At 45.0% G+C, this 13,267-nt stretch overlaps 1 protein-coding gene across 1 annotated transcript in view; it reads right to left on the bottom strand.

The window, feature by feature from the left end:
• Positions 1-11,964: 11,964 nt before the first annotated feature.
• LOC126397551 (band 4.1-like protein 3) overlaps positions 11,965-13,267 on the bottom strand; it is a 76,828-nt gene continuing 75,525 nt past the window's right edge. The window contains exon 18 of the mRNA XM_050056407.1: positions 11,965-12,129. Within this exon, the coding sequence (XP_049912364.1) occupies positions 11,965-12,129 (165 nt within the window). The remainder of the gene's footprint in view (positions 12,130-13,267) is intronic.

The raw sequence follows: 13,267 nt of genomic DNA, 5'->3' as shown, positions 1-13,267 counted from the left end.
CAGGGCAAAACTCTCCAGTGTTTCCTCAGGTAAAAGCAATGATCCAGGTGTGTCGACAGTTAAAATCTGTTGCGATAAGAAACTGGTTCTGATGTCATTGATTTTACTTCTGAAGTGGTCTGCAAAGTCCTCACAAAGGGCATTGGTTGTTGTCTTAGGTGATCTGTTAAAATTACTGTTTGTTAAAATATCAATTGTGGTGAAGAGGAATTTGGGATTGTTTTTATTGTCAGAGATTAGTTTTTTGAAGTGGGAAATTCTTGCCTGTTTGACTGCGTTATTGTAGGTTTTGAGATGTTGACGTAATATTTCGTAGTGGACTGTTAGGTCTGATTTTCTCCACCTTCTCTCAGCACTCCTGCAGTATCTTTTCAGTTGTTTGATTTCCTGATTTCTCCATGGGGGAGTAGGTTTTGTTCTAATTGTTTTGATTAAAAGTGGAGCCACTGAGTCCAGCGTTGATTTGAGTTTGTTGTTAAAATTGTCCACAATAAAATCACAGGGTGCAGGTAAAATTTCAGCAGGAGTGCTCTGTAAAATCTGGATAAAATTTGCAGCCACTTCAGAAGTTAGGTAGCGTTTCCTCACTGTTCTCACCGGGGCATCCTGTTGGTTAAAACTGGTGAACTGGTATTCAAGGAGGTTTTTCCCACTGTGGGTCCATCTGTGCTTGCAGTGATTAACAGCAGTCTGTCCTCAGGTGTGGTCCCTGAAAATTTTAAACATGCAGTAGTGCAACCTCTAATTAAAAAAACAGGTCTAGATTCTGCAGTTCTGGCTAATTACGGGCCTATTTCCAAACTGCCTTTCCTGTCAAAAATCCTTGAAAAGGTTGTCTACCGTCAGTTAATGTCCTTCCTGGAGGAGCACAATATTCTCGAGGTTTTCCAATCCGGTTTTAAAACATTGCACAGCACAGAATCAGTGCTTTTAAGAGTTTTTAATTATATCTTTTTAGCTTCTGATTCCGGTGATTGTGTTATTCTTGTACTTTTAGACTTAACTGCTGCTTTTGACACAGTGGACCATGATATCTTGATCTCACGTTTGGAGCAGTGGGTGGGCATCAGTGGCATAGCACTGGAGTGGTTCAGGTCATACTTGGCAGATCGAACTTTTTATGTGAGCCTTGGTGACTCTGTATCCTCCTCTGCTCCTCTGTCGTGTGGTGTCCCACAGGGCTCGGTCCTAGGCCCTCTTCTCCTCTCTCTGTACTTGCTCCCACTTGGTTCCGTACTGAGAAAGCATGGTATTTTATTTCACTGCTATGCGGATGATACTCAGATTTATATGCCTCTTAAAAAGAATGAAGCATACTCTGTCAGTCCATTACTTGAGTGTCTTGACGACATAAAGGCCTTGATGGCTCTGAACTTTTTAAATTTTAATGAAAAGAAGACTGAAGTGATGGTTTTTGGTGGCACCACTGAGACCCTCTGTATAGATCTGGGTTCCTTGGCCCAGTACATCACTTTAACTCCCAGGTTAGTGATGTTTGGTTTGGACTCTGATCTCAGGCTCGACAATCAGATCAAGGCAGTCGTTAGATCAAGCTTTTTCCAACTGAGGCAGCTTGCCAAAATAAAGCCAATTCTTCCAAGACAGCACTTTGAGACAGTAATCCACGCCTTTATCACCACTCGGCTGCATTACTGTAATGCACTTTATGTGGGGGTTAGTGGGTCCTCCATCAACCGTCTCCAGATGGTTCAGAATGCTACTGCGCGTCTTTTAACTGGCACACGTAAACATGACCACATTTCCCCCATTTCCCCCATTTTAGCCTCACTCCACTGGCTGCCCATACACTTTAGGATTCATTTTAAAATTCTTTTATTTGCTTTTAAATCCCTAAATGGTCGTGCCCCGCCCTACCTCTCTGAGCTGCTGCATACATATTCACCTACCCGCTCTCTCAGGTCAGCTGATCAGCTGCTCCTGAGTGTGCCAAAAACTAAGCGCAAGCTCAGAAGGGACCGTGCTTTCGCTGATGCAATCTGCCTCTGCACATTAGACAGGCGTCTTCTCTGTCTATTTTTGAAAACGCATCTCTTCTCCCAGGCCTTTGACACCCTGTAAGACGTTGATTTTATTTTGTTTTATTGTTTCATTCATTCATTCATCTTCTAACCGCTTCATCCTCTTGAGGGTCGCGGGGGGGCTGGAGCCTATCCCAGCTGACATCGGGCGAGAGGCAGGGTACACCCTGGACAGGTCGCCAGACTATCGCAGGGCTGACACATAGAGACAAACAACCATTCACGCTCACATTCACACCTACGGACAATTTAGAGTTATCAATTAACCTAGTCCCCAATCTGCATGTCTTTGGACTGTGGGAGGAAGCCGGAGTGCCCGGAGAGAACCCACGCTGACACGGGGAGAACATGCAAACTCCGCACAGAAGGGCTCCCACGCCCGGGATCGAACCGACAACCCTCTTGCTGTGAGGCGAGAGTGCTAACCACCACACCACCATGCCGCCCCTTGTTTTATTGTTTGTTTTATTTTATTTTATTGTTTGTTTTTATTGTATAGCTGTTATTTTTTACATTTATTGTTTGTTTTTATTGTATAGCTGTTATTTTTTACAAATGTTTCCTGTCTCTTAATTTATTTTAATTGTATTTTATGCCTTATGCGAGCTGTTTTGTCTTATTATTATTCTTCTGTACAGCACTTTGGTACTCTGTTGTTGTTTTAAAGTGCTTTACAAATAAAGTTGGATTGGACTGACATCAGGTCAAACAAACTCCTTTTCTCCTGAATAACAGACTTTTAAAGGAACATAAATCTTTTTATATCTATTTATTTAACTTTATAAACTCTAAATATGATATTTATGCATTTATCCAGTTCATATTTTAACCAGTTTTAGTATTATGAACTGTTGTTTTTCATGCAACTATTTCTATGCTGTGTAACTGATTTTATGCGCTGTAGTCGGAATGATTTTAGACAGGACTACACCTGTAAAGCACGACAAGCTGCCAACACTTAACAGCTGCACACTAGTCCTACTCAGCACCACTCTCCCTCTATGTCTCCATGAAATTATGAATGAAAGGCTTAAAGTTTTAGTAAGAAGACAAACTTGTGTCAGTGTGAACATGCTACACATCGTTAGCTCAGTTAGATTCTCCACAATTCAACTGTTGAGTTCATTTTACTGAAACCATGAGCACCAAATAATTCATTCAGATTACCAGTGCAGTAAACAAGGGAGAAAATAAAAGAGCTGACACCCTACCTCTGAAGGAGTCCTACAGTCTGAATATGTGTCCAATCCCTGATTATTTATGGTCCTTTAGTCTGTAAGGCTCCACTGATCACAAGCATTCAACTGTTCCTTCATCAAGTCAATCCCAGGTGTGAATAATGTGCTGTGAAGTCCATTGCTAACTGTGCGTGCTAACTTTGGTCAGTTCAATATGTTCTCATCTTCCTGCACTGTGTTGTTGGGTATGTTTGTTTTCGTTACCTTTGTGGCTACAAAATAAAAGGTGTCCCTGAGTTTTTCTGTGTATTGGCCCCCCGAAGACAGCCCTAACAATTCAGCATGCACTCCCAGTTCAGACGGTCAACAGGCTCTGCCATGTGTTTATTGTGGCCACTGTACTGCAAACTTTAAAGGCCCTTTTCTCTCAATCATGACTCGCTGATAGTTGTTATGTCAGGTGACACATTTTACTGAATATTTCAGGTCAAAAAACAAAACTGATTTTAGAAAACAAAGAATCTGCTTTTTCCAACTGTGTATGAAATTATATGACAAAGACATATATCTTGGTGCATTCAGCAGCTGATTTACTGAGGCAGCAGCTCATCAGACTCCATCATGGCTGCTGGAGACAGTCTGCTGCCATTCTAGCTGGAACATGTGTGAGTCAACCTGGGGACATTACTGTCATAGATGATGTCACTGATGATGTCACTGATGGGCTTACCTGAGCAGGTGAGATCCAGGATGGAGGAAGAGGAAGATGATGCTGCACACTCCCTCAGAGCAGATCCAGACTGAACACAGTCAGAGTCGATCCTCCACACAGGTTTGTCTGAGGACTCCTCTCCCTTTCCTACAGAAACAGCAGAGCCACAGGCCAGATCTCTGCAGACAGCACCTGCTGTCTTCAGGGTCCAAGGAGAGTAAAAGCCATTCACTGGTCTCCATTCTCCCTGTTTCACCTCCAGTGTTCCTGCACAGTGACGGTTTCCTCCCACCAACCTGACAGACTCTAAACAGAAACCAGAGAGTCATCAGTAAAAGAACAAAGTGAGTTTCATTAGAAGAGAAATGAACCAAATCAAAGCTGCAGCTCCTCTTCTACCTGAGCAGGTGAGTCCAACAGCTTTGCCAGGTGAGCAGGTGTTTCTATCTGAGCCTGAGCTTCTACAGTCCAGGAGAGCAGACTCATGGCCTCCACACTGGAACTCTTTGGTCCACATTGGAGCCTCCACTTCTCCATAGAGCGCCCCCTGGAGGACTGAAGGAGCCCCACAGCCAAGCTCCCTACAGACCACCTCTGCATCCTGCTGGTCAAAGTCAGCTTCACACACTGAGGACCACCTCTGGTTAGACTTCACCTCCAGTCTGCCTGAGCACAGACTGGTCCCATCCACCAGCCTGACAGAGTCTGGAGAGATAATAGAAGATAAAATAGAGAGAGATAAAAGACACCAGACACTAAATAAAAAGATGTCATCAAACAACAATTCACTGATTCAAACTGGACTCACAACAATTCCAACATCACTTCATCACCAACAGCTTCTGCTGAGGCAACACCACTGACACAAACCACATGTAGAACTGCAGTACACCATAATACTAGAACCAGCAATATTAATAATAATGAGAATTTGTTACATTTATTCATGATGTCTCCATTTTTGACCATTTTGGGCTTTTGTTTCATTTTAAATAAAGTCTTGTCTTTCACAGAATGAAACTCTTGCCACCAAATTCAGATGATAAATACAATTTTGAAGCTTGTAAAGGACGACAAGCTGCCAACACTTAACAGCTGCACACTAGTCCTACTCAGCACCACTCTCCCTCTATGTCTCCATGAAATTCTGAATGAAAGGCTTAAAGTTTTAGTAAGAAGACAAACTTGTGTCAGTGTGAACATGCTACACATCGTTAGCTCAGTTAGATTCTCCACAATTCAACTGTTGAGTTCATTTTACTGAAACCATGAGCACCAAATAATTCATTCAGATTACCGGTGCAGTAAACAAGGGAGACAATAAAAGAGCTGACTCCCTACCTCTGAAGCAGTCCTACAGTCTGAATATGTGTCCAATCCCTGATTATTTATAGTCCTTTAGTCTGTAAGGCTCCACTTATCACAAGCATTCAACTGTTCCTTCATCAAGTCAATCCCAGGTGTGAATAATGTGCTGTGAAGTCCATTGCTAACTGTGCGTGCTAACTTTGGTCAGTTCAATATGTTCTCATCTTCCTGCACTGTGTTGTTGGGTATGCTTGTTTTCGTTGCCTTTGTGGCTATAAAATAAAAGTGTCCCTGAGTTTTTCTGTGTATTTGCCCCATTCTCCTTCCTTGGAGAAAGATGGCGCCCGTGACGGCAAGCCGTCCGCCTCACTCCTCCTGTTGTCTCACTATATTGTTTGCTGCTATCCTGTTTCTGCTGTTTTATGCCTGCCGAGATGCGTCTGCTCTGCTGGTATATGATCGCCAAGACTCGCTTGAGACTCTATTACCGTCAGATCGCTCAATGTCTGACCAGCAAACAATTTCCCCTGTGCTGGCGGATATCCCCGATCACCTGCGCCGACTGCCCTGTGTCTCATCCCGAAGGGAGCACTTCCAGAGGATGCGCCCCGCTTCCAGGCAGTACCACCAGCGGCTCTCTTGCCTCCTTTCCCGGAAAAAGCGCGGTGGAAGACGGGGAAAACATGGCGGTGTGCTCGTCAGACTCAAGGCTTACCTGTCGGCCTCTTCCTCTTCCCCGATTGGCCTGCGCTTGGGATCTGCTCCTCCTGCCCGGCTCTCGATCTGGCGATGGGTCCGCCCCGTCTTTCCGGAGCTGTCACCTCTGCTCTCACCGGTGGCTGGACCCTCTGCCCCCACTCTGCTGTCGGCCTCGCGCCGGCGTTGGGACCACGCCATTTAGCACGGCAATCTCCGCCCGCTGAGACGTGCTGCAACATCAGCTAGTCCGGAGCAAAACCTCAGCATGGCCCTGCTTAATGCTAGGTCAGTAGTTAATAAAACTTTCCTGTTGAATGACTTCTTCAGCTCCCGCAAACTGGATGTTATGTTCGTGATGGAAACTTGGATCCCTGCTGGTGACGATACCCCGTTTTCGGAACTCCTTCCTCCAGGCTGCTCTTTCTTTAGCTCACCCCGCTCCTCGGGCAGTGGCGGCGGCATAGCCTCTGTATTCAAATCCAATCTCCAGTGCCATCTGTTCCAGCCTGTGCCAAGCTATTGCAGCTTTGAATTGCAGCTTTTTTAATTTGTCACCAATATTTCACCTCCCGTCCTTTGTGTCACTGTATATCGTCCACCAAAATACAGCAAAGACTTCATAAATGACTTTGCGGACTTCCTGTCTGGGATCGTAGTGAAATACAACCACATTTTAATTTCTGGTGACTTTAACATCCACGTATGTTGCGAATCCTGTCCTCTGGCCAGGGAATTTTTAAACCTGATTAATTCTTTTGATTTTACCCAGTGCATAACTGACCCTACACATGAAAAGGGGCATACTTTAGACCTTGTCCTGTCCTATGGTTTGTCTGTCTCTGTCAATGAAATCTGTGCAACAGCATGTATATCCGACCACCTACCCGTGCTGTTCACCTTATCTCTGCCGGGCTCGGCAGATAAACCTACCGCCCCTGCGCACAGCCGGCGCGCTATAACCCCCATGACTGCAACACAGCTTTCTGCTGCTTTTACTGACTCCCCGCTATGTACACTAGATGAAAAATGTTCTCTTAGCGCTGACGACATATTGTCTCTTTTCAGCTCCACATGCACTGAGATCCTGGACTCTGTTGCTCCTCTCAGGTTAAAGCACACTAAACCATCTAGTCAGCCATGGTTAAATGAATCGACACGCGCCCTCAGACGCGCATGTAGACGATGGTTAAATGAATCGACACGCGCCCTCAGACGCGCATGTAGACGCGCTGAGAGAAAATGCAAGAAAGATAAGCTCCTTGTTTCCTGACAAATTCTCCATGGCTGCCTGTCTGACTACCAGAGAGCTGTCAAAACTGCCAAAACTGCCTACTTCTCTGCCATAGTCTCTAATAACAGCCATAAGCCCCAAGTTTTGTTTAATGTTCTTAACTCTCTCATTAATCCTTGTGATGTCTCCCCCCTTGTACCATTGCCTTCCCTCTGTAATGACTTCTTTCTTTCTAAAAAAGCTTCTGCCCTCAGACCCACCCTCACTTGTGTCGGGCCCATCTCAGACTCCTCTACCCTCTGCCCTGCTATGCTTGACCACTTTGAGCCTCTGTCCCTCTCCCAACTCTCAGATGTAGTCAATCATCTGCGGCCTACAAAATGCCCCTCAGACAGTATACCCCCCCATCTTCTCAGGGAAGTATTTGACTCAGTTGGAGATAGCGTCTTACTGCTGATCAACACCAGTCTCAGTTCAGGCTGTGTCCCCGTAGCCTTTAAGCATGCTGTGGTGAAACCTTTAATCAAAAAGAAAAATCTGGATCCCTCTATCCTCTCAAACTTTAGGCCCATATCTCAGCTCCCCTATTGATCCAAAGTTCTAGAGAGAGCAGTATATAACCAATTGCAGTCTTTTTTAGCCCAGCACAACATTCATGAAAAGTTCCAGTCTGGCTTCAAACCTAGACACAGCACCGAAACTGCCCTGCTGAGAGTCTTTAATGACTTGATTTTAGCTGCCGACTCAGCTAACTCTGTCATCCTGATGCTTTTAGACCTGTCAGCCGCCTTTGATACAGTTGACCACACGATCCTGCTACACCGCCTCGAGCAGTCCGTGGGCATTACAGGCTCCGCCCTTAGCTGGTTCAGGTCTTATCTGACAGATCAGACTTTTTCTGTGCAGTCAGGTCACTTTTCCTCTGCTGCAGCCCCACTGACCCGCGGAGTCCCCCAAGGCTCCATCTTGGGCCCTGTTCTTTTCTTTTTGTATATGCTGCCTCTAGGTGATGTTTTTAGAAAGCACAAGATTTCACTTCATTGTTTTGCTGACGACGTCCAGATTTACCTGCCACTAAGGTCTCTAAGCAAGGACGCAATGCAACCTCTACTGGATTGTTTGAGCGATGTCAAATCTTGGTTGAGCTCTAATTTCTTAAATCTTAATGAGTCCAAGACAGAGGTTATCCTGTTTGGAGGCCACATGTCCCCACGCAGCTCCGCAGATTTTCTGGGCCCCCTGAACCCCAACATTCGTTCCTCTGTAAAGAATCCCTTTATGTTGGCCTGGATCAGTCCTCCCTCAACCGTCTACAGCTCGTCCAGAACGCTGCTGCTCGCCTCCTCACGGGCAAGAAAAAGCGCGACCACATCTCGCCAGTCTTAGCCTCCCACCACTGGCTCCCAGTCCGTTTTCGTATTGATTTTAAACTGATATTCTTTTAACTCTGTACCCCCCAATGTGCAGCACTTGGGTCAACTGCCGTTGTTTTAAATGTGCTCTAGAAATAAATCCTGACTTGACTTGACTGACTGGTGACAGCCCTAACAGTTCAGCATGCACTCCCAGTTCAGAGGGTCAACAGGCTCTGCCATGTGTCATTGTGGCCACTGTACTGCAAACTTTAAAGGCCCTTTTCTCTCAGTCATGACTCGCTGACAGTCATTATGTCAGCTGACACATTTTACTGAATATTTCAGGTCCAAAAACAAAACTGATTTTAGAAAACAAACAAATCAATCAATCAATCAATTTTATTTATAAAGCCCAATATCACAAATCACAGTTTGCCTCACAGGGCTTTACAGCATACAACATCCGTCTGTCCTTAGGACCCTCACAGCTGATCAGGAAAAACTCCCCAAAAAAAACTTTAACAGGGGAAAAAAAAACGGTAGAAACCTCAGGAAGAGCAACTGAGGAGGGATCCCTCTTCCAGGACGGACAGACGTGCAATAGATNCCCAACCAGAACCTTAAGGTCTTCGGACCAACTACTGTTGGTGGTGCCAAAAACCAGACTAAAGTCTCGAGGTGACAGAGCCTTCGCAGCGACTGCCCCCAGGCTCTGGAACAGCCTCCCCCTTCACATTCTATCTTCCCAGTCCCTTGAGACTTTTAAATCCTCCCTAAAAACCTTTCTCTTCCACCTGGCGTATCATTCAGCCTGAGCACGATGATCTCAAGTTGTTTTATTTATTTATTTATTTATTTTAATTGCTATTTGCACTGTTTGCTCTGTCTTTTTATCGTTGTTTTCTACATCTATTTCATTTTTGTTATTGATGTTGTTTTAACTCTGTACCCCCAATGTGCAGCACTTTGGTCGACTGCCGTCGTTTTAAACATGCTCTAGAAATAAATCCTGACTTGACTTGACTTGACAATCAATGTCAGCGACAGTTATTGTTGGCAACAATCAACATCAACAATTAACACCAGCAGCAGTTATCAGCAGCAACCATCAGCGTCAGCAACAGTTACTGTCAGCAACAATCAACGTCAGCAACAGTTATCAGCAGCAACAATCAACATCAGCAACAGTTATTGTCAGCAACAATCTACATCAGCAACAATTTACGTCAGCAACGGTTATTGTCGGCAACAATCAACTTCAGCAACAGTTATTGTCGGCAACAATCAACGTTGGCAACCGTTATTGGTGGCATCAATCAACATCAGCAACAGTTATTGGCAGCAACAATAATCATCAACAAAAATCATCCTTGGCAACAATCAACGCCGGCAACTTTCATCCTCAGCAAAAGTTTTTGTGAGCAACAATCGCAACGTACAAGTCCAAAATTACCTTTTATTATTCAGCAACAGTAACCCAACATTATACACAAGACACACACATCTGTACACACCAACTATTGTAAGTCGGGTGTTTAATGTCAAGTGTAAACGTCCAGTGTTGAACGTCAAGTGTGAACGTCCAGTGTTGAACGTCAAATGTGAACGTCCAGCGTTGAACGCAGAGTGTGAAAGCTGAGTGTTGAACGTCCAGTGTTGAACGCCGAGTGTGAACGCCAAGTGTTGAACGTCCAGTGTTTAACGTCAACTGTTAAACGTCGAGTGTTGAACGTCCAGTGTGAACGTCGAGTGTTGAATGTCAATGTGAATGTCCAACGTCGAGTGTTGAACATCCAGTGTTGAACGTTGAGTGTGAACGTCGAGTGTTGAACGTTGAGTGTTGAACGTTGAGTGTTGAACGTCCAGTGTGAACGTCCAGTGTTGAACGTCAAGTGTGAATGTCCAGTGTTGAACGTTAGCTGTGAACGTCCTGTGTTGAACGTCGAGTGTTGAACGTCAAGTATGAACGTCCAGTGTTGAACATCAAGTGTGAACATCCAGTGTTGAACGTCAAGTGTGAACGTCCAGTGTTGAACGTCGAGTCTTGAACGTCCAGTGTTGAATGCCAAGTGTGAACGCCAAGTGTTGAACATCCAGTGTTTAACGTCAGGTGTTGAACGTCGAATGTTGAACGTCAAGTGTTGAATGTCCAGTGTGAACGTCCAGTGTTGAATGTCAATGTGAACGTCCAATGTAAACGTCCAGTGTTGAACGTCGAGTGTTGAACATCCAGTGTTAAACGTCGAGTGTTGAACGTCAAGTGTGAACGTCGAGTGTTGAATGTTGAGTGTTGAACATCGAGTGTTAAACATCGAGTGTTGAACGTCCAGTGTGAACGTCGAGTGTTGAATGTCAAGTGTGAACGTCCAGTGTTAAACGTCAAGTGTGAACGTCCAGTGTTGAACGTTGAGTGTGAACATCCAGTGTTGAACGTCAAGTGTGAACGTTGAGTGTGAACGTCCAGTGTTGAACGTCCAGTGTGAACATCCAGTGTTGAATGTCAAGTGTTAAACGTCGAGTGTTGAACGTCAAGTGTGAATGTCGAGTGTTGAACGTTAGCTGTGAACGTCCAGTGTTGAACGTCGAGTGTGAACGTCCTGTGTTGAACGTCGAGTGTTGAGCGTCAAGTGTGAACGTCCAGTGTTGAACATCAAGTGTGAACGTCCAGTGTTGAACATCAAGTGTGAACGTCCAGTGTTGAACGTCGAGTCTTGAACATCCAGTGTTGAATGCCAAGTGTGAACGCCAAGTGTTGAACATCCAGTGTTTAACGTCAGGTGTTGAACGTCGAATGTTGAACGTCAAGTGTTGAACGTCCAGTGTGAACGTCCAGTGTTGAATGTCAATGTGAACATCCAGTGTAAACGTCCAGTGTTGAACATCCAGTGTTAAACGTCGAGTGTTGAATGTCAAGTGTGAACGTCGAGTGTTGAATGTTGAGTGTTGAACATCGAGTGTTAAACGTCGAGTGTTGAACGTCAAGTGTGAACGTCGAGTGGTGAATGTTGAACATCGAGTGTTAAACATCGAATGTTGAACGTCCAGTGTGAACGTCGAGTGTTGAATGTTGAGTGTTGAACATCGAGTGTTAAACGTCGAGTGTTGAACGTCAAGTGTGAATGTCAAGTGTTGAACGTCGAGTGTTGAACGTCCAGTGTGAACGTCGAGTGTTCAATGTCAAGTGTGAACGTCCAGTGTGAACGTCCAGTGTTGAACGTTGAGTGTGAACGTCCAGTGTTGAACGTCAAGTGTGAATGTTGAGTGTGAACGTCCAGTGTTGAACGTCCAGTGTGAACATCCAGTGTTGAATGTCAAGTGTGAACGTACAGTGTTGTACGTATTATAGCAAGAGTGTTGTACGTCGAGCCTTCACTTCTCAGTGTCGGTCGGACAGCTGATACATAAAAATGTCTGTATAAAAATCTATTTAACCTGAAAGTTTTTAATCCTCCGTGGACATATAAAGACGACAAAGTGGGACAGACAGACAGACAGACAGACAGGCAGGCACCTTGAGCAGGTTGTGCTCTCTGAAGGTTTTTTGTTCTCTGGCTGATTTCAGCAGAGCCGTCAGCTCAGGAGACATTTCATCAAATGTGGGTTTGGGCTGCAAACACACACACACACACACACACACACACACACACACACACACACACACACACACACACAAACAAACAAACAAACAAACAAACAGGTTAGAAAGGCAGACAGGTATGAGACAGAAACTTTAGATTCTATTTCATCAGGTAAAATAAAATAAAACTGAGTTTGATTCTTGGTAGAAACTGACAGCCATGCGGGGGGGCGTGGTCGCGCGGTGCATGGCCACACGGTGCGTGGTCACCAGGGATGTGTCGCACTGATTTGTTAGTAATTAATGATTAATTACTAACAAGTGCTTGATGTTAGCTGGTGAGCTGCATGACTATCAACTTTAAACAGGTTCAGTTAATTTTCTCAGTGTCTACTGTCAAAGATGGAGTCTGGGCGGAGTCAGCGTGAGGCGTATGATGTCATCAACCAAGTCAGACTCTGGTGCGAAGACGTCATCAGCCGAGTCAGACTCTGGCATGATGATGTCATCAGCCGAGTCAGACTCTGGTGTAATAACGTCATCAGCCGAGTCAGACTCTGGCATGATGATGTCATCAGCCGAGTCAGACTCTGGTACGATGAAGTCATCAGCCGAGTCAGACACTGGTGCAATGCAGTGGTGTTGATCTGAACACAGTGGTTCGTTACAGGAAGTGATGTAATGAATTCTAGTGCAGTTCATTTGTGGTGATCGGACCACAAAGTGGTGAGTGTTGCATTCTGGGAGGTCTGACCTGGGCTAACGCCTCGATACATCTGACCAATGAGAGCAGAGAATGTTGTCACCTGACTTTACCTGACGTACCGACAGCAACAGCAACAGCAACAGAACAAACAAACAAACGTCTGAAAAAAACACAAAGTTTTTAAAAACTAAAAACTAAAACTGGAAAATATTCACACAGATCCATAAAGTTAAAAAAACAACAACTCAGAATTAAAATTATAATAACTGTATGTTGTAACACTCGACGCCCCCTCACCGGTCTCCTGACCTGACACTGAACTGCGACAAGAGTCAGGAAGTCACAGTAACGAATGAAACGTAGATCGACAGGAAGTGAAGAGCAGGAGGAAATAAATGCATTAAGAAGCACACCCCCCCCCCCCCCCCCCCCCCCCCCCCCACCCACCACAGCAACCACCGC

Source organism: Epinephelus moara, chromosome 11 (genome assembly GCF_006386435.1).
Source record: "Epinephelus moara isolate mb chromosome 11, YSFRI_EMoa_1.0, whole genome shotgun sequence".
Classification (NCBI taxonomy): Eukaryota; Metazoa; Chordata; class Actinopteri; order Perciformes; family Serranidae; genus Epinephelus; species Epinephelus moara.
This window is presented reverse-complemented; position numbering and strand designations above follow the sequence as displayed.